Below are 24,078 nucleotides of genomic sequence, written 5' to 3' on the forward strand. Positions count from 1 at the left end.
AACATTTTGCTTTTACCCGGTAGGACTGACGGCTGAAATTAACTCTGACGGCTGAAATTAACTTGGTACAAATATGTGTGTGTGTGTGTGTGTGGTGTGTGTGTGTGTGTGTGTGTGTGTATGTATGTATATAAGTAGGTAAACAAGTGTCTGCTTTGAAATTAAGTAAACCCCCAACATATTTACAGTACTTTCAGAGAATATATTCTCCAAATAAGTCTCATCACATCTTCTCTATTGAACAACTCTTTAGAAAATTAAAATGGAGTCCAATCTGTAAATTAATGGACATCCTCCGTGGAGACTTCCAGTTTTCGCTGTGGGACAAAGAGAGTTCCTACGGAGGTTTTATTAGCACCATCAAAATCCACAGAGGATGGGCCGTTCGGCTTCCCTGGTCCACCTGGGGTCCGGAAGAAACTTTCAGCCACTGACTCTGACCCTTTGGGTGTGACGGGAACAGGCTGATCAGAAAGAGAGGAATAGGAAAAAGATGTCAAATCCGCACAGATAGGTACGGCCTACTAGCCTTGGAGGGTGGAACTGGAAGGGCAGGGCACTGAGCAGGAAGCTGGCATCTTCTGCAATTGGCCGGGTGGACTATGGACTCCTTGGGTACTTCTCCAGGGTTTGGAAGGCAGTTAGGCCTTCAGTTTCCTCCTTCTCCTCCTCCTCCTCCTCCCATCCTTTCCCTCTCCAGGGAAGAGAAGCAAAAGTGAGTCTTCCATGATACTGATATTTGGGCCTTAATAACCCAAGGGGGGGGAAAAAGCCCATTAAATGGAAATGCTCTCACCTGTTGTGTCCCCATCACAGCAACTGATTGTCCATTTGGTTGGTTCTGGCCTGGGACAGGAGAGTCGTACCTGGTGGCCCTTCCTTGCTGAGTGCCTGCATTGTCTGATATGACACTAACAGCCTCTATTCTTGGAGACACGGGAACAGCTCCTGGGCTGGCAGACACCTGCACACTGGGGGAGAGGAGTCCCAGGTGCTGCAGGGTGAAGTTTACAATGGCTGAGCTCGGGTTCTGGACAGGAACGGGGTGGCTCGAAGTGAGAGCCGGGCTGTTCCCGACAGGGACGGCTGCCACAGAAGTTGGTGAGACCATTAGCTTCAGAGGTGTTACATGGAAAGAGGGAAAATTAACAGCAGTGAGTTCGGATGATGTCACTGGAATAACACCTGGAAAGAAAAGGGGGGGAAGATATCTTAAAAGCACAGGCATTTGTCCTGGAAGCTTACAAGGCTTACGTGAACTTGAGCCTGACCCACACTTGAATAGTGTTTTAGGTACACTCACCTGCGATTGGGGAGCTGTAGATCCTGTGGTTTGGGGACAGTGTACTTGAGTTTTCTTTACTGGACAGAATGGACTCTGCCCCCAGGGATGAGCACTGGGTGAGAGGGATTAGGTATCCCGATGGGAACAGGGTCTAGAAAACAAGGGAAGATTTATTTTACACACAAGTATGGAAGGACAATGGCCATGTGCCTGTGCCATATCCCTCTGTGGTGGTTTATCAGAGCATCCAACAGTATGGGCTATGGGTGGGTCAGCCACAGGGCTAGGGGAAGACAATATCCCTCTCTCCTCGTCCAACACTTGTCCTGAATATCATAAGCCATTGGTTTCCTAGATGTGGTGGTCTTAGGAAGTGTCCTAAAGCCAGAAGTGAGCCTGCTTAAGGGTAGAATTTGCCCAACACACCCCCCTCACACGGACATCCCAAGTCCCCCCAGCAGAATTTTTGGTATGATGTGGTGCTGTCAGAACCACATTTAATGCAGTTGGACGCCATAAAGGCCCTGTCATATTATTATAGGATTGTTCTTAAATCATGTTAGGATGGTCATTTCCCAAAGAGTGTTCCGAGGAACTCTGGTTCCATGGGATGCAAGTTGGCCCAACTTGAGTCATGGTGGAACAGGTCTTGGGATTGCTGAATCGAACAAAGGAAAATGCTGTCGTTATTAGAGAATTTCTCAGGGGCTTTGATGATGGGACGCGTGTAGCATTTCCTGGGCGATTTGGCAGCTAAATTTTGGGTAGTATTGGTGTTCAAGCGAAACATTTTAAGAAATGGTGATTTAGAGAAAGGGGTTGCCAAAATCACAGGCCAAAATGCGGCCTCCGGGCTAGCTGTGTGAATAAAATTGCATTGGAACCCAGCCATGCCCATTCATTTATGTTCTGTCTATAGCTGCCTGCTTCTATTCTGACAATGGCGGAGTTGATAGTCAGCACAGAGACCATATGGCCCACGAAGCCAAAAATACTTATTATCTGGCCCTTTCCAGAAAAAGTTTGCTGACCCCTCATTGAGAACTAAGTAATTATACAACTATGCATTTTTTTTTCCCCCCTAGTGCTTTAGCTTCCAGTGATACCAAGAAAATGCTCTTAACATACAAACTAAAGGTCAGGGCACCAGAGTTCAAAAACTGGAGATCAGAAAGAGAACTGATTGATTCATATCGCGGACCCAATGTCATGGAGCAAAAGCTTTAAGCAGTAAAGTTCTATTTGCAATAGAAATGGCCAGTGTTGGGTTGGGTGAATCCCTCACCAAGCCTGCTTGGTCTCTGCATTTCACCAGAGAGCCTGCACGGGTGGCTGAGCTGCCTGAAAAGTCCGTTTCTGCTAGAGCAAAAGCTTTAAGCAGTAAAGTTCTATTTGCAATAGAAATGGCCAGTGTTGGGTTGGGTGAATCCCTCACCAAGCCTGCTTGGTCTCTGCATTTCACCAGAGAGCCTGCCCGGGTGGCTGAGCTGCCTGAAAAGTCCGTTTCTGCCTTACCAAGAGCAGGCCTGGCAAAAGCTAAAAGCAGTTCTTGTAACCTGGGGGCCCTCCTTTTTCCTTCCTCCAGATCTTTCTTCTCACCATTGTCCAAACAACAGTCTACGCTTTGATTTAGCTGTTAGTAGGTCCCATCTTTTCCTTGGGAACCAGTGAATTCAGAATCCTCAATGCTCACACTGTTCCACGACACGGTTCTTTCTTTCTTTATTTCGTTTCTTAAAGGTTTGGTGCTGCTTCCCTAGCTTTGCTGGTTGGGTTCCTTGAAAGCTACAGGAACAGAAACTTAATGGGTGGATTTAGGCATTTTACAAAGAGCTACTCTTGGCTGACCATTAATCATACTCTCTCATGGTACAAGTTACTCTGGTTGCTGGTTTAATTGTTTCAAATCTTCAGCAAAACCTATAGTACTCTAATAATAATTATTTTTCCATTTCCTACAAACTACATTCTTCACGAAATCTTTTAACCTAAAATGCCGATTCCTTTCTGGTTTTTTTTTTTTTTTTAAATCATAAGTACTATTAGCAGGATGAATGAATTTGGTATGTTTCCGCTTGCATGTTACGCATCTAGTCCTACATTAGCCCTCTTATCCCGTCCTTCCTGTTCCGTCAGCCTGTTTCATTTTTACTGCTTCTTCACTACTTGATGTATCTGTGTTCGTTTGTGTACACATTGGATACTGCCTCCTCTCATTTGTGTACTACCCGTGGGAAGTGTAGATTCTCAGTAATGTTTGATGAATGAATTGGCATATTAATCTCTCTTTTTCTCTGTTCAGCTCAGTCCATACTAAAGAGAAGTGGTCAAAACGAAGTCATAGAGATGAGAAAAGAAGCAGAGGGACATGGAAAAATCTATCTACTGAAAATCCTAATCCTAAATCACGATGTAAGCAACAGGAGACCATTATTAAATCATATCCATTGGCCCAAAGAGATTATGGACCTCCCAGAAAATAGAATCAAGACAAAGCTTGGTGATTTCCCCCTTAGCATGTATATTAAATGCAAAATGATACTATGCTAAGATAATAGATGTTTTGAACGGTTACCATGAGGCCATCCTCCGGGAAGATTTGACAAACTCTAAAGCCTCTTTAATAACAACAGTTACAGATAATACACTTCAGCTTATACGGTGCCTTAAAAGGATCACAAGCCCCTTTATGTATATTATCATGTAATAAATGCACTTAACCTCACAAAAACTGTACGGGGCCCTGAGGCAAGAATTCAAAAGCAACAGTCATCAAGGGCAGGTGCTGGGTTCCAGCGTATCCAGAGCACAGAGCTTTATACCCAGGAGATGATCAGGAAGAACTGGGGGAATAAATTCTTGATAGATGTGGAAAAAGAAGATGCAGAAAAGTAAAATAGCTTGCTAATAGCAGGGACAAAATGGGAGACTAACTTCTGCCCTCTAACCGTGGGGTTAGTGGTGTTTGTTTGGTGTTAATGTCCTCCATATATAATTGTCCTGAGGGAGAAAAATGAGATAACATAGATAAAAGTGCCTAATACTTCTGGTAGGCATCTAATACATGTTAATTCCTTCCTGAACTTAACTCCACCTAGGAAGAAAAATGATCTGGAACATCACAATCCCTACAAGCCAATGCAGCCAACATACCAACAATCTGCCAGAATAAGCCTGACTTTTCTATTACACAAAACAGAAATCTAGGGTTAAATTTTAGGGGGAAGGTAAAAACAGAGGGAACAATTTCTCATCCAGGCAACAGATGCCAGATACACGACATCAAGCAAACATTAGGTAGTGACTCAGAGAGTAGGAGTTAAAAGAACCCTATGCATCCATCCATTCATTTGGGGTTACGTCTGCTTGTAAATTATTTAAGACTTTCACGACAGGTGTTTGCATTCCCGTATGTGACAGAGAAACGGACTTAAGGACAACCACCCGTGGTGCTTTAAAAAGAGAGCAAATAATCCCTTCCTCCAAAGGTTAAAAATGTCCCTGCTGTCATCCCAGTCAGGGGATTAGCTGTCTGGGGCTTTGTTTGGATTATGGGATGCTAAGGAACAGTTTCTTGTCTTCTGAGAAACTGCCCTTTGCTCTGGTAAATTTCACGAGCTCTTGCATTATCCTCTGATCAACTGTGCACTTCCCAAAGCTTCATACAGGTCAAGGCTGTACTTACTGCGGAGACATTTTCAAGTCCTTTTAGGTCCTCTTTAAATTTCTTTTTGGAGCCACCGTCCTCGAGCAGGCTTGCCCTCTTGGAACCTCTTTCTCCAGCAGGCTCCTTGTCTCGGTTCTTGGCACCTGGTCTCTCGGGCGTCGGCAGCAAGCTTCCAGGCCTGGTGGAGGCCCCGGACTTGGTGGCATCACGGGCTGCCTTCTCAATGGTGGCATCTGCGGCGTCTTTTGATTTTGTAGTTTTACAAGAGGGGGTGGGGCTCAGGCCTTGGGGTGGTGTCATGGTCTGGGCTTGGGCTGGCTGCAGGTAGATGGCATAGGATGGGCCCGAAGGGGCCTGAGGTAGGATCACTGGCACTGCCGGTGACAGTGGGCTGGGGAGGAGGGGGACCACCCCCAGGGGCTGGATGAGGGATGGTGCCGTCAGGTCCAGCTCAGCACTTGCTGGGGTGTCCGGGGGGGCCACGGGTTTGCACTGCCCGGATCTTGCCAGCTGTACCTTCACTTTCTTTCTGGGTTCACTAAGAGACAAGATTTCAAGGCATGAGACAATGGAAACACATTTTCTCTAAAATGTTCTATCGCTTTAGACTGGTCCACATTGAAACCATGCGTTTATGAAACCAGCAGATAGTGTCTGTAATGAATGCCTAAGTGTCATGGAAAAGATTATCTTCCTGGTTTCCAAGGCTGGTGCGTATTCTTACATAAAATAAGTAATCTTAATGATGCAATGTAGAAATAATTCATCCTGCCACTAAAAAGTATTACTAACCTACCTTGACTGCTCTTCTAACTGCATTTTGCAAATAGCCGCGAGCTGAGCCATTTTACTTGGGAAAGGCGCCAGGTCCCGAGAACTCTCAGCTGGTAAAACAGAAAGGGGGTGGTGGGGGGACACTGGTCAAGGAAAAACAACGAATGCTCACACAGATGAAACATGACTGAAGCCAAAGGAACAGAGCACACGCACCTCCCCCGCAAATCACATAGCAATGAAACAACAAAACCCACCAATTACTTTTTACCCTTTCATTCAGACATGGGTTAGGCTTCAAGTGGGTCCGGGTCTAAGGGTATTGAAATGGTTCTCTAGCAAGTACCGTAGGGATCAAGTCAGCTGAAGAAGCCGATAAAAAGGAATTCTTCTGAGCAGCACCTGAAAACATACCTTTGTTGGTCTTGATGGGGCTGCTGGGGGCAGAATTTATCTTCCTCCGGTCACTTTCTATGCTCTTTACCAGTTTGATAAGAGATGGGTGTCGAGTGAAGTTCGGTTTCCCACGCGTGGAGAAGAGGTTTTTGGCACAGTTGTCTTTCGAAGGACGCTTTGCTTCCAGATCGGAGCAGGGGAGAGGAAGGACAGGGCCATGGCCTGAAAGAGAGAAGGCAGGGGTCAAAACCCAGCCGGCTTGAGTTCCTTGTGGGTGCTGAAGCCCAAGTGTAGTCAAGATCGATTTTAGGAATATAAGTGTCAACAGTAACAGAGCACTGAGCCTGGGGCAGACGCTATCTGAAAGTCTTTGGGCACAAAACCCTGTTAATCTGAGGTAAGATTTCACATGTTAACATCGCTGAAATCCCTTGCGTCTTACAACCAACCAGTGATGTGCTAGAGTGTAATCACTATTGGTTTCTCTTTCTTACAGATACACACTCCAAATTGGGCATCTTCTAATCCGTGGAGTCCTAACCCGATGAAATATGGCAACCCTCACAGCGATGGACTGACTTTTGGGCCCTTCAAGTTCACAGGATGAAATCCCAACTCTCCATGGGATGCTGTTAGGAGGTGGGGCCTTTGGGAGGTGCTTAGGTCAGGAGGGTAGAGCCCTCTTGAATAGGATTAGGGCTCTTATGAAAGAGGCCCCACAGTGCTCTCTAGTCCGTTCTACCTTTGTGAGGTTATGACAAAAAGCAGTCTAGAAAGCAGGCTCTGGCAAGACAATGAATTTGTTAGTGCCATGATCTCGGACTTGCCAACCTCCAGAACTTGAGAAATAAACTTCTGTTGTTTATAAGCCCCTTAGTCTATGACATTTGATTATAGCAGCCTAAACGGAGTAAGACATTCTCAACAACTTCTTAGGAAATGCAACCCCTTCTCAGAGATATTAACACACTGTGACCTTGGTCTCTCAGGTGAACATGGACCTGGGATATGAACCCGTCAGTCTGGCCCCTGAACCTACACTCTGAATCCCTGCACCAAGGGACCTCTCTCTGAGATTACAGTGGACTCTTGAACGGCAATGAGTACACGGATTTTTTACAGTGAGGTATTGTAAATGTGTTTTCTTTTCCTTATGATTTTCTTAGTAACATTTTCTGTTTTCTACCTTACTTCATTGTAAGAATATGGTACCCGATATATATAACATACAAAGTATTTGCTAAGCGACTTTATGTTATTGCTAAGTCTTCTGGTCAGTGATAGGCTATTAGTAGTTACGTTTTGGGGGAGTCAAAGTCATATGCATATTTTGACCGCGCTCCTAAACGCTGTGCTGTTCAAGAGTCAATGCATATTCAGCATTGTGGTAACATTGCAAAGGTACCACTGCTCTTTCCATTTCGCAGGCGAGGGAACAGCCTTGGAGATACAACTTGCTCAAGGCCACAGAACTAATAAGTGGCTAAGCTCCCTTCTGCCTCCGTGGCCGGTGTTCTTTCCACTTTAAACATTTCGGCGTGGGATCTTTGGTGGAATGTATAATGTCAGAGCCCCGGAGTCAAGATGGACACTAGAATATTAATACTGGAATGAGTTCATTTCATATTCTCAGTGTGTGCAGGCTCTTTTAGACACACAGATTCTGCCTCTTGGGTACAGGGTAGGAGGTGTTTTAGACCGCAGGTTGCTGATAGAACCCATAGCCAAACTTTCCCTATCGGCACCGTCTTTGTCTTTCCAACAACTTATATACGTTCTTTCCATGTAGGAGGGTGGGCAGGGAGGGGAAGAGAGAATAGCTCCCAATGTGCATTAATTCAGAACAACGAAGCAAGGAGCGAAGGGAAGCAAATACATACCACTGGGACTTGGACTGATTTCTGGGCCTGTCCATTTAAAAGCTGGTTTTCGGCCTCTTTCTTCTGTAACATGAACTTTCTTGATAAGATTCAGGCTACTCAGAACATTAGCTATATCATACAACCTCCTAATTTTTGCTGGAAAATAAAAGGTATATATACCACTTAATGGAATAATGAAAGATTAAAGGACTTTGATTCGTAAGGACTTCATGTATATTCAGAGAGCTATCCTAGCCATCGACGTCAGACAGAGGAAAATGTGACTCTTTTAAGTTATTCTGGTGCTACTGCTTTAATTCAAACAAAAAATAGTTTTAAATATGGAAAAGACTTCAGCTGCTGCGGGTACTGAATTTTGAAATGACAACAGTTGAAAAAAACCTTCATGAGATCCTTCTATCGGGAGCTACGTGACAAATTTTTTAATAAAAAGTTTCCATTGCTGGGCGTCTTCTAATGAGGATTCAGAAGAGTTTTATGAACAGATAAAGCACCGATGATAAATGTACTGTTTCCCTGCTTGTGACAGTTTATAACAATGAGATTTATTTAGCATCATAAGCATGGGAGATTCTATACCCATAAAATTTGTAAATTTTTATACTGTCTTTACATTATATGCAAAGCAGAGATTTGTGAAATCTACAAATCTTACATAATGTATCTTAAAAGCTTTTGTTATGAGAATTCTGTCTCTACTTCTGGCTTGATAGTACAAAATCACAAATTGGGCTCCTTCTTCAAAGCCAGGCCAGAAGGTTCTGAATTCCCTGGCGATTTGGCAAATGACACATTTGCAGTTCCCAGAATGGTTTCTGATGCCGGGACTAACCAGTGAAAAGGAGAGCTGCAAGCAGCCTGGTGAGTCAGAAAAAGCAGACGGCCCATCGGTAATACGGGGACTGTTTTCTGAAATTGCACATCTCCCAAGCCAATTGCTGGTATTACTGCCTTTACTCTCGACTTAATTTTGTCTTTATAGAGACACTATGAAGCTGGGGATGTCTGACTATACTCTCGCGGGACCAGCGTAGCTTTACAGGGATGGGAAAGGAGTCTGAGCTCTTGGGCACTCCCCACTATGTGCCCCGATTAGGCTAGCCTCATGTCCTGCCTGGATGTGGCCCCAGGAAAGGTTGGCACGCAACAGGCTCTTCCCATCTGCTGAGCCTTTTTTAAAAGAAAGGTCTTCTCTCTTTCTTTTTTTTTCTTTTAAGATTTTATTTATTTGACAGTTCACAAATAGGCAGAGAGGCAGGCAGAGAAAGGGGAAGGGAAGCAGGCTCTCTGCTCAGCAGGGTGGTGGGGAGGTGGGGCTTGATCCCAGGACCCTGGGATCATGACCTGAGCCAAAGGCAGAGGCCTTATGCCACTGAGCCACCCAGCGCCCTGTGCTGAGCCCCTCTTTCCACATGCTTCTCTTCCTAGAGGCTCCCGCAAAGCCTGTCCCTGCTGGGTGGGCAGAGCTCAGCGTCAGAAACCTGTCCAAGCCCCTTTCCTGCTCTGAGCGGATCTAGCTAAAACCGTTCTTTCAAAATGGCAAACCAAGGGCGCTGCAGATAGGTCACTTCTAGGGAACGATTTTAGGAGAGTTATTTACACGCTTACATCAGAGAGCAGAGACCTGGGTCTGGACCCACTTTACATTTTACTGGCTCGTTTAGACTTTGGGCAACACAGAGTCCGCGTGCACAAAGTGGGGACAGAGTTACAGCACCCAAGGAGTTAGCTTTTAAGGAACTGTTTATAAGCTAGAGTGCCAGACATATAAAGAGCACTTATATACATATCTTTGAACCCTACAAGTTAGCGAAAGACAGTACGATCATGGTTTCTGGGATGAAGTGAAGGCACAGAAGCGTAATTAGAGACGATGTCAGGATAGCAAATGTATTTGGCAGTCAGTTCGTAGGTGTTTACGAAGTGGCCCAAAAGTCCACGGTGCTCACGACACTTACTTTTTTTTTTTTTTTTTTTAAAGATTTTATTTATTTGACAGAGAGAGACACAGTGAGAGAGGGAACACAAGCAGGGGGAGTGGGAGAGGGAGAAGCAGGCTTCCTGCTGAGCAGAGAGCCTGATGTGGGGCTCAATCCCAGGACCCTGGGATCATGACCCGAGCCGAGGGCAGACGCTTAATGACTGAGCCACCCAGGTGCCCCTCACGACACTTACTCTTAAACTTGCTTCTATCCAGGTCCTCCACGCGGTCTTCCCCAATTAAGATCTTGGCAGCGATTCCTAGGCTGACTATCTGGGGTGTTGACACCAAAAACAGCATCACAAACTTCTGGCTCATCACTCTTAAAGACTTGTCTTTGCGGCTGTTTACAGAAGCTTTGGAGAAGGAGGAGGAGGATTAGAGAATTAAAATTCATGAAGGGACAAGTCACTTCTCAAGTAACAAGGCTAAAAATACCACAACCTGATCAGACAGTTGACAACTGCTGCATTTTAACATGTTATGGATTGGGGGACATCGGAGTCAGGGGAGACGAACCACGAGAGACTGTGGACTCTGAGAAACAAACTGAGGGTTTTGGAGGGGGGTGGGGGGTGGGTGAGCCTAGCGGTGGGTATGAAGGAGGGCACGAATTGCATGGAGCACTGGGTGTGGTGCATAAACAATGGATCTTGGAACACTGAAAAAATTAAAAAAAAAAAAAAAAAAAAAAAAAAAAAAAAAAAAAGCAGCCGCAGCCGCCACAGCAGTGCAGCGTTAGAACAGTATTCTAGAAGGAACGTTTGCCTCTAGGCCTCTGAGAAGTGCTGTGCAGCCCGGCGCCTCCAACCATCGCTTACCTGCCCGAAACTCCACTCCAGGGAGTTCGACGAAACACATGTCTGGGTGTCCGTTCTGGCCCGTGTTTGATTTGATGATATGATCCTCTATACTGTAAGTCTTACTAAAGTCAAACTCTTGTTCATATTCTTTCTTTTTGATCATCATGATCTGCTCGGCATACTTGTTCTCCTCCCCGACACTTTTCAGAGTCCCAAGGGTTTTGTTGAGATTATGTCGCCCATGCCAAGTGTACCTGTTTTTAGCCAGGCGGCTCACCATGTGTAAACTCTCTAGGACATTCACAATATCGTAAATGCGTCGCCGCTCGACATCTGCAAAGAATGAGCAATTGTATGTACTAGGATCAGACTTTGTAATGTTTATAGAACAGAATAACTTTTTCTCCCACGGTCTGTTGATCAGTGGGTCTGGATGAGGGAATTTCATTACACTCGACAAAGACTGTGAGGACGAGGAAGACATGTTTCTGATCTCACAGGGTACCAAGAATATGAATTAGAGAGGAAGCATTCATTGAGGGCCCACTATGGGCCATGCAGCCGGAGGAAATGTCTATGGTAAACTGGTGAGGCCGGTATTATTATTCAGTTTCCGGAGGAGGAAACAGTAGGTCAGGCTGGCTAAGTAGCTCACCCCAAGATATAGAGCCAGTAAGTGGCAAAAATAAGTCTTTAAGATCGAAATTCCACACATTACCTGTTTTTTTTTATATTATTCTTCAAAGCATGTGAATGCGCGCATGTGCAAACACACACACACACACACACAGCGGTCATATGATAGGCACAAAGCACTGAGATTTCTTGCTGTTTCTGGAAACAGCCAGATATGCCCTTGTCCGAAGGCCTTTGGAGTGAGCTATTCCTTCTGCCTGAAATTGCCATTTCTGAAGCCCTCCCTACTCCCCACCCCAGCCCCCTCCCCGTTCTTTCAAGTTCTTGCTTAGATGTTATCTTCTCAAGGAGGTCTGACCTGACCACCTCACTTAATGTTGCAAAGCACACTCCCAGCACTCCTGGTTCCCCTTTGCCCTGTTCTACCTTTTATTTTTCCCACAGCATGTATTACCTTCCAACAGGCATCATTATTACTTGCTTACTATGTGCCTTGTATAATACCTGTCATCATCTCTCCTTACTGTCTGTCCCTTGCATACTTATCTATTAGGCCCCACTGGAAAGTAGGTTCCACAGGAGGGAAGACTTTATTCTTGTCATTCATGGATGGCATCCCAAGCTTTAACATTGCCTGGCGCACAGTACGGGGTCAATAGCTACCGCTAGATTAAAGGTACAGCCTACGTAGCTCTAATTAAGGATATGCGAATAGATGAATCTGAAAGGCATATTCTTAAAATGGGAAATCAAGTTGATATTTATAAACATGTATCTGAAGAGTAAAATTCCCTTGAGGAAGTGATGGTGCTATGTTAAAATATCCTGCATCCTCTCTTCAGGTTCAGATTATGATATTTTCATGACTCCAGAGATATCCCCAATTGGCCAGACCCCTTTGTAGCTGTCACTAGATTCAAGTATCTGAAGAAAGGAGTCAAGGGGCAGGAGAAGCACAGTAACTTTGGCCAGACACGAACACGTAGCTGAGTGGCAGGGCGTGCTAAAGCCTGGCTTCTGCTCACAGAAGCACGTGCCCATCTGAAACCATGAAGATCCTGTTCCTCAGCCCAGCTCTTTGAGGAGAGAACCGACACAGAAGTTCAAAGTTGTAGCCGTTTATGAAACAACTCCTAAAACAATGTTGCCTTCCTTTACAGCTTCTGAGCTTTTGAAATGCAATCAGAAGCAAATCTCCATTGTCATCTTGTCCTTCTGTTTGAAGACTAGCTGAAATTGGAAACTCTCTGCGTTCCTTCTTAAATTAATAGGGCTTCGGGGATTTATCATCTCCACATGGCATGACTGTGTCATTACACACACTGGCTAGATGAGCATGGGTCCGAGGGAGCAAGTCCACGGAGTCACTTTAATTACTAACTGTCTCCCTGAACCCTCTGTGTACTTACTCAGTTCCTCGGCAACTTCATCAAGACAGATGTCGTTATTCACAGCGGGGTTGGGATAGTTAGGATATCGTGCTAAGAACTTATGACACAGCAATCCTAAACTTTTCTCTTTTCGACTCGGCTGGGATTTCTCATATTCGTCTCCGGATAAGTGTTCCTGCAAAAGAAGAGGTAAATAATGTCTGAGCCAGAAATCAAGTTGACAGGTTTATTAGGGTCCTCTGCACTTGAGGGCTAACGCGCTTAGCTTCGAAGCGGCAGAACTGGGGGGAAACAGGTGGGAACCAGTATGAAACTGCTTGGCAGATCTAAAAAGGAAGATTAAACTGAAAATAAGTCAAAGGCTTCAGAATTCCTAGTGCTATATTTGATGGAGTCCAACCTTTCCTGTGCTCGGAAGCAGGCGAATAACAATCTGTAGGTGGCAATGCTTTCACACACACACACACACACACACACACACACACACACACACGCACGCCCACCAGTGTCCACCCAGTCTTCTGCAAACCTACATGTAAACAGTCTTTGGCCTCAGGTAATCCATTCATGCTGTCAAACAACCCCCTCTTCTGATCTCTGTTTCGGATCTCGGGGCTCACAGCACTGATGAGCATTTTCAGGTTTGCTGTTGGTGTCCACGGTTCTCCCTGGGAGATTTCCTTGGGCTTGGTGGGTGTGGTCAAAGGGCCAATGTCAGGCTGGATCTCTGTCAACACTGTATTTGCTGCCGTGGATTCCTTCAGAGGTGTTTTCATGAGTCCTCTTTTATGTGGCTCAAAAAAGAGATTTTCCTGGTTTAAAACAAGTAAACAATGAAACCCACTATAAAACAGGATTTATCAGACAGCTTTAGACTTCAGAAATTGTACAATAAATAGAATATTGCTAAGGAAAACATGCCTAATGAGGTTGGAGAGTCGATTAAATTAGTAACTGTCTTCTAATGATCTCATGACACTTACTGTCTTTTTACTAGCTAAATTTCCATTTTAAATCTTGCAATAAAGCACACTTACATTTTTATTTTTATGTTCCAAGAATTAAAAAAAAAAACAAAGACCTTGAAGACCTAATTTTAAAAACTTTTTGACATAATTTTTTTTTAAAGATTTTATTTATTTATCTGGCAGACAGAGATCTACAAGTAGGCAGAGAGGCAGGGAGAGAGAGAGGAGGAAGCAGGCTCCCTGCTGAGCAGAGAGCCCGCTGCGGGGCTCGATCCCAGGACCCTGGGATCATGACCCAGGTCGAAGGCAGAGGCTTTAACCCACTGAGCCACCCAGGTGTCCCTTGACATAATTTTTGATGTAGAGAAGTGTTGGAGGCAGTATAGAGAGTTTTCATATACCTTTCACTCATCTTCTCCTAATGGGACTGATGATTTAAGTGATCCAAAACTCCTAGAAATGACTTTTACACATGACACTGCAGTAAGTAAAAGCCTATATGGCAGAAACCACATCCCATTCCTCTGTGTGTGTCCACCCGGCCCGATGGCAGCATGCACTGAATGCTCAGTAAAACACCATTGATGTAGAAGTCAGAAAGCCAAGGAGACAAGGGTGAGGGCTAGCCTACGGTCATACTTATAGGCAAAACATAGTAGGAAGCAAAATCCAGAGTGCCTAAGAGCAAAGGAAAGTCTGCTCTTTCAATATTTACCTCTGCTGTTTTATTATTTTTTCTAAGATTTTATGTATTTGAGAGAGAGAGGGAGAGAGCACAAGCAGGGGGAAGAGCCGAGGGAGAGGGAGAGGCAGGCTTCCTGTTGAGCAGGGAGCCCAACACAGGGCTCTATCCCAGGACCCCTAGATGATGACCTGAGCCGGAGGCAGATGCCTAACTGACTGAGCCACCCAGGTGCCCCTACCCCTTTCACTTTATAGAAGGAAAAATGGGGCCCAGAAAAAGAAAATTAGTTATTCAAAGTCATAAAGCTAGTTCCTGGCAGAGGCAGGACTGCCACTGAGACATGAGGGTAAGTTAATAGCAGCACAAATAAGATGAATGGATACATGTTTGTTCTACTTTTGGCCACCGGGGACTTCACACATTCTTACCACCTATGGCTATTTTAGAGAAGATGCTTGGAATGGCCATAAAGTGAAAAAACACAGAGACTTACTAATTCCTCCGTGACTTTAAACAAAGATTAATGGGACTGTTTAACATGTCTATGACTCTTTGGGATTTATTATTTGTAATTTTTACCAAATCTTGTAGTCCTCCTCTGCAGAAGAGGAGACCCCAGCTGAGAGAGGTTGCACAGGACTTGACCCCAAATATCCTCAGTCCAACTATGGTGTTCTTACATGGAAATCAGTATGATAGATACAAGGGGGACCCTCTTAAGTATATGCCCTGAGAGGTGGCTACCCAAGAATGCCATCTCTCTAAAGGCTGCTGTCCTTTGCCTCAGATTATCAGAAAAGATAGCAGTTCTCTTACTTGACTGATATCTAAACCTTTGAGGAACTTTGCATTTTTCATTTTTTAACCAACTACTGTTGGACATCAGTCAAGACACCCCTACTGACAATTCTTTGGTTATTTTACAAAATGTCTAGCTCACAAATCCAGTGTTGTGGCCCCCAAGTTTAAGAAGCTGCCGATTTGGTAGAAAATTATCTTAAAAAGAAATCCGATCTCAAATCATGTCAAATACCTTCTCTGAATTCTAATCCTTCAAGAATTCTTAGAAATATCATAAGGGAGCTAACAAATTTTATTATTCTCAAAAATACCTTTCTCTCTGCTTATCTCTTTGAGACTTCCATTTGAAATCAAACCATCAAAAACTTTAGATTACTTTACCTCTGGCCAAACTCTTCACCTCTTTAAAAATTAAATTTGCCTTCCTTCTAGATTTTTACAGAAGCTAACTAAAAAGGGAGGTGGCATTAATAAGATATTGGATATGGAAAATCATGGGGTTAAATCAGGATATTGCATTTAAAACTGCGAGGATGAATACTAAAGTTAAAAAGATACCTTTTCATTCTCCATTCTGTAAATTTTTCATACATTTAGAGTTTCTTTAAAAATGAAAAATCTGGAGTTTCTCCCAACACCCTGATGGTTTAAGTAGTCCAATCAATTCTAGTGAAAAGTTTATTTTCCTTAAAAAGAAAAGGAAATAGAAAAAGTTAAAAAAAAATAAAACCAGGAGATCCGTTGAATATTCCCTCATGGACACCACAGGCCACTTAAACAAAGACTAACGAAAAATGACAAATTACATTTACATTTTATTCTCGACCAGAGATAGCCCTACTGGGCAGAGAACTTCATCAAATGCCAATAAATTCCTTCAGCAAACCGATTTGCTGTCAGGAGACTTAGAGCAAACCACAGAACTTCCAGTGACAGTCCTCTCCCACCTTTAGAGAAGGCGCGCCATTCTCCGGACCCCACCAAATGGACCGTCGTAAGCACAAGCACCCACCTGTTCACAGGTCAGGGCTCGGGACTCAGAGCCCCAGCCCTGGTTCCGGCAGAGCAGACACGACCCCAAGCATCTCGACAAAAGTCTGCATCTAGATGCCTGTATTTTTCCCCTGACACACACGTGCACGGGGTCAGCAGTAAAGTCTCGGGAAATAGCTTGATAGAAAACTCCCAAATTCAGTCCTTAAGCTCCAAAAGTACTCTGGGTATTTAAAGAGCGCCTTATGATTAAGACTTTTTCTTCTTTTAAGACATTCTTATAGATGCAGAGCCCTGTGTACTCTCAGTTCGGGTGGCCAGTTCACGCCAAGATGTTGGATCTTACCGAAGAGTCTGCATTTGTTCAGTAAAGCAACCAGGTAGAGTCCCCCTGCCGCCACCCGCTCCGCGCTCCGCGCACTTCCCCCTCCGCCCCGCTACCTACCCCTCCCCCAGGGCCCAGTCCGCGCGCCTCCAGCCCTGCAGTTCCCGGAGAGCATCTCCGCGGTTCCCAGGGCAACGATTCCTAACCAATCAGAGAGCTGGGTGCGGGCCTGCGATTGGTTGGCGGCTCCAGGGGCGGGTCCGGACCTTCCGCCTTCGATTTAAAAATTTGGCGCGGAAAGTCGGACCGTGGCCGGCACCGCCCCTTAGCTGCGCGGGGCTTGAGCGCGGGCAAACCCGCGCCCGGAACCACGGTATCCCCGCCCCTCCCCCTCGCTCTCTCCCTCCCCTCTGCGCGGGAGCTCAGCTCCTCCCTCCACGGCCCCTGGCGGAGCGAGAGGCGGGAAACGGCCGTCTCCGCCGCTGCCCTCCCGAGCCCTCTCCCGGTGCCGGGCGGGCTGGGCGCCGCATCCCTCTGCGTCCCGCTGACCTGTCAGTTCACCTCACGGTTGGAGCCGGCGGGGGCTGAGCGGGGACTCTTCGGCTCCCCTTCCCCGCTCAGGTCCGGGAGCCCGCGTGTCGGGCCGTCAGTCGGTCCTCACGCCGCGCCGAGGTGGGTGCCGCGGAGGGAAACGCCGGGACCGGACTGGCGGGCCGGCGGGCGGGCAGAGGGAGCGTGACCGTCCAGGAGCAGCCAAGCCCCCGATTTGAAATTAACCCGCTCCCGGCGCGAGCCGATCCCGCGGGCTGGGAGGGCCGCTCCCCTCCCCCACGCCCGCTCTTCCAGGCCCCGGACCCCGCGCGCCAATCGGAGCCTCCAGACAGGAGGCGGCGGCGAATCAGGGTGTAGGTACCGCCCTCCGGTCCCGCCTCCACGACAGAGTTGGGGGAAAAGTTCAGCAACTTTTTTTTTCCTTTTTTTTTTTTCCCCGAACACCCCCTCCCCTTGCTAAAGTTGGGGAATGAAGTTTGGCCCTCCCGGAGCATGGGGTCTGAGACGCGGGCGCACTGCGATTCCCAGGCTGGCCGTCCCACTCCCTGCTCAGCTCTGGATCCGCTCACCTGCCCTCCGGACCCTAGCCGGGACCATTCCCCCTTGCATTTCTGGCATGCATCATTGTGCTGCCCACCACCTGCCCCGTGGCTTCTAGAAACTGGTGTGCAGAGGGAGAAGCTTGGCTAACTGGTGCCCAAACTCGACGGGCGTGGGGCCTCGGCCGAGACGTGAGAACTCAGGTGTGGGAGGAGGTGTAGGAAGGTTGAAAACCCGCCAAGCGTGCTCCGGGCGACTGTCGTCTTCCCTCTGGTGATCTCCCACCCGCTCCTCCCTTTCCCCTCCCTTGTCGTGTTCCCTCGATTTCCCCTCTTTTTCCGATTTCCGAGCCTCGGACAGCTTCAGCATGGAATATTGTAGAGTTCTAGATTAATAGCAGGATTGGGAGACGCTCTAGTCCAAAGCCCTCGTTTTGTAGACAGGGAAACCGAGGCCCAGGGCGGCAGAGCTGCCTTGCCTGTGCCTGAATTGTGTGCGCGGGTGTTGGCTCGCACCGCGGTTCTCAGCCTTAAAGCGTTTCCCCTTTTCTGGGGAACTGCGCTGGAGTTGCGGTACAGCGTGTATTGCCCAACCGCGCCTAGATCAGGGCGCCCATCTCCCGACGGTTTGGTGTGAGTTCTTCCCCCCTCTTTTGTATTCTCGCGTCTCTAAGTTCCGGCAAGGCCCTTGTCCACGATCTCCTAGGCTCACTCATGTGTCAGTGAATCACCAGGGCTGACTTGCAGCGCGGGACATTCCCATAGTCCCGAGAACGTTGTTTAAAGGCGGGGATGTTGTGATCCAGAGGCTGGGGTCGCAGTGCTGCAGCGACCGACCGTAGGGCCGGGGCCCGCGTTGTGAACAGTGGATTGCGATCCTGGGGTGCGCAGGGGCTGTGGTGCCCCGTCCTCCCCTTGCCGCCAGCGGGGGGGGGGGGGGGGGCACGGGCCGCATCTACTTCAGGCAGGTGTTGCTCAGGAGGGCACTTCTACCTGAAAGCCCGCCTTTCGGGGTTCTGTGCAGAAAGTCTCAGATTTAAACTAAAGAGAAGGTCATTGGGCAGCAGTCACCACCGACAGCACTAAGCAGCTGGTTCTTCTTGAGCCCGGGTACACCTTTTCTGGATAAAGGTGTGCTTACACATGCATCAGCAGAAGGGGGCCGATGTTGTTTCTGCTTTTGCCACTATCTGTTTCAGATTATTGCCCCCTTTCTCCACTCCCCATCCCCAGCGCTTATAGGAGTGCTCCCGCTCTCCTATGTTCAAAGGCGGTGACTCAGGAGTTCACATCTCTATATCGCCACTGATGCCCCAGGTGTCTGAGTGCCAAGGATCTGTAAGGCAAACAGTGCAAGGAGCAGCCACCTCTGGTGACCCTGCACAGAGGGCATCTCATTAATACTCAGCAAAGGTGTTCACCAGGGATCAGGAAAGTGAAGAAGAGCATTTTAACAGAACGGTCCCTAAGTGGCAGGGCTCAGATTGGAAGCCAATCTGTTTACTCTTAAGGGCTTTCCACTGAAAGCTATGTTCTTCAGGTCTGTAAGCTTCCACCCCTCCTGGTACCCCAGCATAAGCAAATAGTAGGAAAAGTGGGATATAGTAATTCTTGTTTGAATGACAATTGTCATATCTTATTGAAGCATGTAAAATTAAAATCCAAGTCACTGATGAAAAGTAGGTCTACTAAAAAAAAAAAGTAGCTCTACTAAGAGTGAAATGAACTACTTTTAAAGTTGTAACAGATCGTTTATGTAAACGTAATGAAAAAGCAAGCTAAGGCATTTCCACTCGGCACTGTCTCATGTTGATGTGAAATTCGGCACAAATATAAAGGGAAGCTATAAGACCACTGAAAACTTTAATGTTTACTGCATAGCTCAGCAGGAAGGAGGAGGGGACAGGTTTGAAATCTTTTTTGTTACTTTCCCATCCAACATGTTTTCCATTTACTAGTTATATTCATTCATTCATTTTTTTTCAGGTTCACCATGTAGTATAATCTGTGTCTCACTGAAGTTAGACCAGTTTTTCAACTCTACGCTTATGGTTTGCACAACTTGGAGGGTGCAGTGTTGTGTAATATGTCAAGCACTAAAAAAGGAGAAAAGAAGTAAGGGGGAGAGATGAGTGTCATCTAAGGTGTCTAGATTCAAAGGACACATTCAGGATTTAGGAATCCTGTTTTTTCATCATCACCAGAGCCTCCCAGGGGGTGTTGGGGGGAGGGGTGTGAAAAGAGCAGCTCTCCGCCCCCAACCAGGCGGGCCCAGGGCTAGAAAGGGAGGTGCTCTATCTCTTGGGCTCTTAGACCTTTTTTTTTGTCCTGCTGCCCCACCTCCCAAATTCCACCAGGTGGGGCAATGAAGCGTTGGGCTTTTTTGGCAACGTGAGTTGGCATAGCCACCGCAAAACAGCTGTCTAGAGCTTAAAAAGGCACAAATCCCCATGTGCTGGCTTAGGTCACAGCTGCTCACTACCAGATCTCAGTCCTCCCAGGTTCTTTTAACTAGTTAATTACTCTGCCCCCACATGAATTGTGCTGGGTCCGATCTGGGCAGGGTTTAAGGCGGGTGGGTGGAAGGGATGCAGGAGGTGGGACAGCCTGGAGCTGGCTTGTGCCCACTGTGGAGCTAGATTTGGTTGGAGCCTGCTGGCAATGGTAGACAGCTGGGTAAGAAGTCCCCTTCAGCTCTCCTTGACTTCCTTTGGGAAACCTCCCTCAACGAGCCCTGGATGGATATTTGCAGCCCTGGACTCAGCTGCAGCAGCAACAGTTGGTGCCATGTATCCAGCAGTTACGGCATCTAAATTTTTTAAATGCTTTGGGGATAACTGAACACCAAATACCCTTTTATAGAATTCAAGTCTGAATTGTTCTGTGCTCATTCTATTACTGTATCATCTGAGCTTAAAGTTGACATAGAGCTAAGGATCATGTAGTCTCAGTGCTTATTTGTTGATTGGAAGTACCCCTCTTCCTCCAGGTTCTAGAACGTTAAAAAATACACACACACACACACACACACACCCCAAAACAAAGTATATATTACAGATTCCTGGGAGTTGGGGGCAGGAATTTATTACATGAAAAAGTCCCAATCAGTGGAGGAATCCCATAACCTCCCTGATCAGCAATTATTACCCTTTGTTTGAAGTCTGGTAATCAAGGGTAACTGTTCTGCTCCCCTTCAGAGGGCAGATTTCTCAAGTCCTGTCTTGATCGCAGCCCTGTACATCTATCCCTGTTACAGACACTCCTCCTCTACCTCTGTGAGTTCCTGGAGGGCAGGGAAGGGGACTTCCTTATTTCTCTCTCCCCCAGGTGCCCAACTGGGTGCAGAGCAGGGGCTTGATAAATGTTGGTTCATTGAATAAGGCCCTAATTTTGAGTGCCATCTCACCAAGCCCAGAAGATACCTTGCCTTTAACCTCTTTATCATCAGGGCCAAGTTCAATGCCTGACACCTAGTTGGTTCTTAGTGTTGGAAAAAATGAACTCATAATTATCAGGCTTTAACATTTTTTTTACTTTAGGGGCACCTGGGTGGCTCAGTGGGTTAAAGCCTCTGCCTTCGGCTCAGGTCATGATCTCAGGGTCCTGGGATGGAGCCCTGCATTGGGCTCTCTGCTCAGTGGGGAGCCTGCTCCCCCTCACCCAGCCCCACCTGCCTCTCTGCCTACTTGTGATGTCTGTCAAATAAATAAATAAAATAAAATAAAAATTTTTTTTTACTTTAGCTAAATAGTATTTCCACCCCCCTCCCATACTCATGACTCTCTTTGCTCTAGTCATTTATTAAAGCACAGTATCCTGAATACTATGCTCTCAAGCCCTGAATGAGGTGCTTCGTGTGTACAAGTGAGTGAAAGAGGCAAGGTCCTTGCCCTTTTGGAATTTACAGTCAAGCAGTAGGACAGTGTCTGGCACGAAGTGTTAGCGACTACTACTACTACATTGTTGTTGTTGTTGTTGTTACTATTTTATTTTTCTCCTATATATGAGACCTCTCTGCTACTCCTCAATTTAGCAAACATGACTTTTTTCTGTGTTCTTCTTCTATTGTACTTATTTAGTTAGTTTTCTGTAGGTATCTTTCTTCCCTAAGAACGCACATTCTTTTCTTTCCTCCTTTCAGCCACATGTATGGGTCACTTGCTCCAAGCCCAGGGAGCACTGGGGACCAGCCACAGGGTACAGTAGCTGCCCTCAAACCACAGCAGCAAGGCCCGCGGTTCACTTACCGCTCTTCTTTCTCCCTTTCTCTTTTCCAGGGACATGGCTTTCATTTGGAGAAGTGGCTTGCTTTTCTGGTCCTGTCTAACTGCTGCTGCAGAATTCCAGGAGGAGGCCTGCTTTCTCCCAGAATGATCACTGAGGTCCGCTTCAGTAAGTCAGTTAAACCTTGGCTGGCTCACTGTTGTGTCCGGGAGCAGGGAGCCCAGAAGACAGAAGGTTCCTGATCAGCCAAGGCAGGCCAGGGTGGGGGGCACCCCCAACAGGGTTGCAAGCAGTCACCGAGCCCTCCAGCATCCCACTTCTTCCCCTAGCAGGTGTCTTCTGCTTCCTTGTCACTTGGGAGTTCCCCGTAAGCTTCTGGTTTCCAGGATCTGGTCTGACCTAATGTAGCCCATGATACTGTGGTAGAATTCCGTTACCCACTGTGCAGCTTTATCACACAGTACAGAGATTATTTAAGACATACGTAATTCATTTTGCTGGCAAAATACTTAGGATCTTCTGTAAAGAAAGAGATAACTCCCTTTTCAGCTTTAACTGCAAATGCTCAATAAAAACTCACAGTATTTTTCAGTGTGGAAATCGGTTGCAGTAATTGCATTAGAATCTCCCACAAAACGAATAGTTTTACATGTGCTTTTTAAACAGCGCTAAGCTTCATTCCTAACTCAATCTCTGAAATGAGAATTGTTTTTACATTGGTTTGAATAATGCAAAATGATCCTTTTTTTTTTTAATTAAAGAAGGGAAAGATACTGGTTAACCAAAATCTTTAGGTATTCGTTATCTTGATGTCATTGTGAAAATGTCCTATCTGTGTCATATCCTAGATGGTCACCTCTGAGGGAAACTCAGGAACTCAGGGTTTGGAGAAGGGAGAAGGAGAGTTATCTTCTAGTCCGTTATCTTCTTGGAACAAGGATAGGATGTGGATACAAGTCAGGCCTTTGGAGGGAAATAGGCCTTGGTTCAAAGTCACCTCATCATGATATCTGTGTGACCTTAGGTAAATTACTTAACCTCTCTGAGCCCTACATTCTTCTCCTCACTGAAATAAGGATCAAAATACCCAGCTTGAAGGGTTGCCGTGGGGGTGAGATGGGATAATGGACGTAAAGGACTGAGCATGACATTCGCACATTAGCATAAGTACTAAGTACTATTTACTATACATTGTTATAACCCAGACAAATCAATATTCATTTTTGTTTTTATTTTTTCTGGTTGTAATCACTCTGGGGAAAGAGATTCCCAGGAGGCAGACCGTTGGGGCAGGAAATCATACCTCCTGACTGCCTGGGTCTGTATCCTCTGTCCCCTTCTGCTGCCTCCCTCCACCCCCTGCTACAGGGCAGCTGTGGTCAGTGCTTAGCTGTGGGGGCAGGTCTTTGGAAACCTGCAACCCTCGGTCTGCCTTAGCTCTTTTTTGGACTTAATTTATAGAATGCTTGAGAAAAATATATTGAATGAGAAAAAATCCTCTAAGATAACATACTCTTATCTCTTAGTAGAGTTAGTAAGTGCATCATAATTTAAGGTTTCTTGTCTAGTTTTTTGGCTCTATTAGTACATATGTCCTCTCCTGTTTTCTGCTGTCTGTATCTCTTCTCCCAGCACATATACATCCTAATTTCTCTAAGCATGGCCTGGGGCATAGAACTGGATTTGGTTAATACTGGCTGACTGGTTTAGAACCTGGGGACTCTGGTTCTAGCCTTGGCTGTGGTACCTACCAGCTCTGTGACCTAGGGCAAGCCATGTACCTCTCTGAACCTCAGACTCCTTTTCTGTGAAAGGGGCTGCAAATGCCAGTGACATAAAGACTTCATTGATGGTGTGGGACCAATGGAGTCAACAAATGTAAAACAAAAAAATGTTTGAAAACATTAATTTTTATTTGATTATAAGGAAATCGTCTTTTTAATAGGATCCAATATCTTGCTAGCTTATGTATTTCTACCATAGGAACCGTCACGGGCTGTGTGATCGTAGACATGCCACAGAATTCCTGGGCTGTAGGCATCTCCCCTGTGATTTGAGGGTGTGGGGGGTGGTGGTGGTGGCAGACTTGCTTCCTTGAATCTTCCAACATGGTATGATTCGATGCTGACGCTGAGTCTCTCTTGGAAACTGGAAGAGGCACAGGCTTTGAGATCC

At 46.2% G+C, this 24,078-nt stretch overlaps 1 protein-coding gene and 2 long non-coding RNA genes across 9 annotated transcripts in view; 2 read left to right on the forward strand and 1 right to left on the reverse strand.

The window, feature by feature from the left end:
* Nucleotides 1-17,405, reverse strand: E2F8 (E2F transcription factor 8). 4 transcript variants are annotated; one of them, XM_047692510.1, is made up of 13 exons: nucleotides 17,150-17,405; nucleotides 15,829-15,956; nucleotides 13,350-13,628; nucleotides 12,835-12,991; nucleotides 10,808-11,122; nucleotides 10,181-10,342; nucleotides 8,003-8,140; nucleotides 6,141-6,344; nucleotides 5,749-5,836; nucleotides 4,971-5,490; nucleotides 1,304-1,436; nucleotides 797-1,185; nucleotides 1-464 (listed from the first exon to the last, which is right to left on the reverse strand). In XM_047692510.1, the coding sequence occupies exons 2-13, from the start codon at nucleotides 15,841-15,843 to the stop codon at nucleotides 282-284; spliced, it is 2,583 nt and encodes an 860-aa protein (XP_047548466.1). In that variant the 5' UTR covers nucleotides 15,844-15,956; nucleotides 17,150-17,405; the 3' UTR covers nucleotides 1-281. The 4 variants fall into 4 exon arrangements, with proteins under 4 accessions (XP_047548466.1, XP_047548464.1, XP_047548465.1 ...); XM_047692508.1 differs by having other exon boundaries at nucleotides 17,138-17,405; XM_047692509.1 differs by lacking the exon at nucleotides 17,150-17,405 and adding an exon at nucleotides 16,283-16,655.
* LOC125079116 (uncharacterized) lies at nucleotides 5,486-10,536 on the forward strand. Of its 3 annotated transcripts, none has more exons than XR_007121044.1 (5): nucleotides 5,486-5,662; nucleotides 6,619-6,761; nucleotides 7,112-7,248; nucleotides 8,752-8,866; nucleotides 10,203-10,536. It is a non-coding gene; the product is annotated as an uncharacterized LOC125079116 (long non-coding RNA). The 3 variants fall into 3 exon arrangements; XR_007121043.1 differs by lacking the exon at nucleotides 5,486-5,662 and adding an exon at nucleotides 6,334-6,519; XR_007121045.1 differs by lacking the exon at nucleotides 5,486-5,662 and adding an exon at nucleotides 6,334-6,519 and having other exon boundaries at nucleotides 8,756-8,866.
* Nucleotides 17,024-24,078, forward strand: part of LOC125079115 (uncharacterized) — a 16,825-nt gene continuing 9,770 nt past the window's right edge. For both annotated transcript variants that reach the window (XR_007121042.1, XR_007121041.1), the window contains exons 1-3: nucleotides 17,024-17,260; nucleotides 21,957-22,071; nucleotides 22,752-22,927. This is a non-coding gene — a long non-coding RNA (uncharacterized LOC125079115). The remainder of the gene's footprint in view (nucleotides 17,261-21,956; nucleotides 22,072-22,751; nucleotides 22,928-24,078) is intronic.

Source organism: Lutra lutra, chromosome 10 (genome assembly GCF_902655055.1).
Source record: "Lutra lutra chromosome 10, mLutLut1.2, whole genome shotgun sequence".
In the NCBI taxonomy this organism is placed as follows: domain Eukaryota; kingdom Metazoa; phylum Chordata; class Mammalia; order Carnivora; family Mustelidae; genus Lutra; species Lutra lutra.

Coding starts and splice junctions, on each gene's coding strand:
- E2F8 (XM_047692510.1), bottom strand. Junction 5,837..6,140: donor CCCCATCAAGACCAACAAAG/GTATGTTTTCAG, acceptor CTGTTTTACCAG/CTGAGAGTTCTCGGGACCTG. Junction 1,186..1,303: donor CTACAGCTCCCCAATCGCAG/GTGAGTGTACCT, acceptor TTTTCTTTCCAG/GTGTTATTCCAGTGACATCA.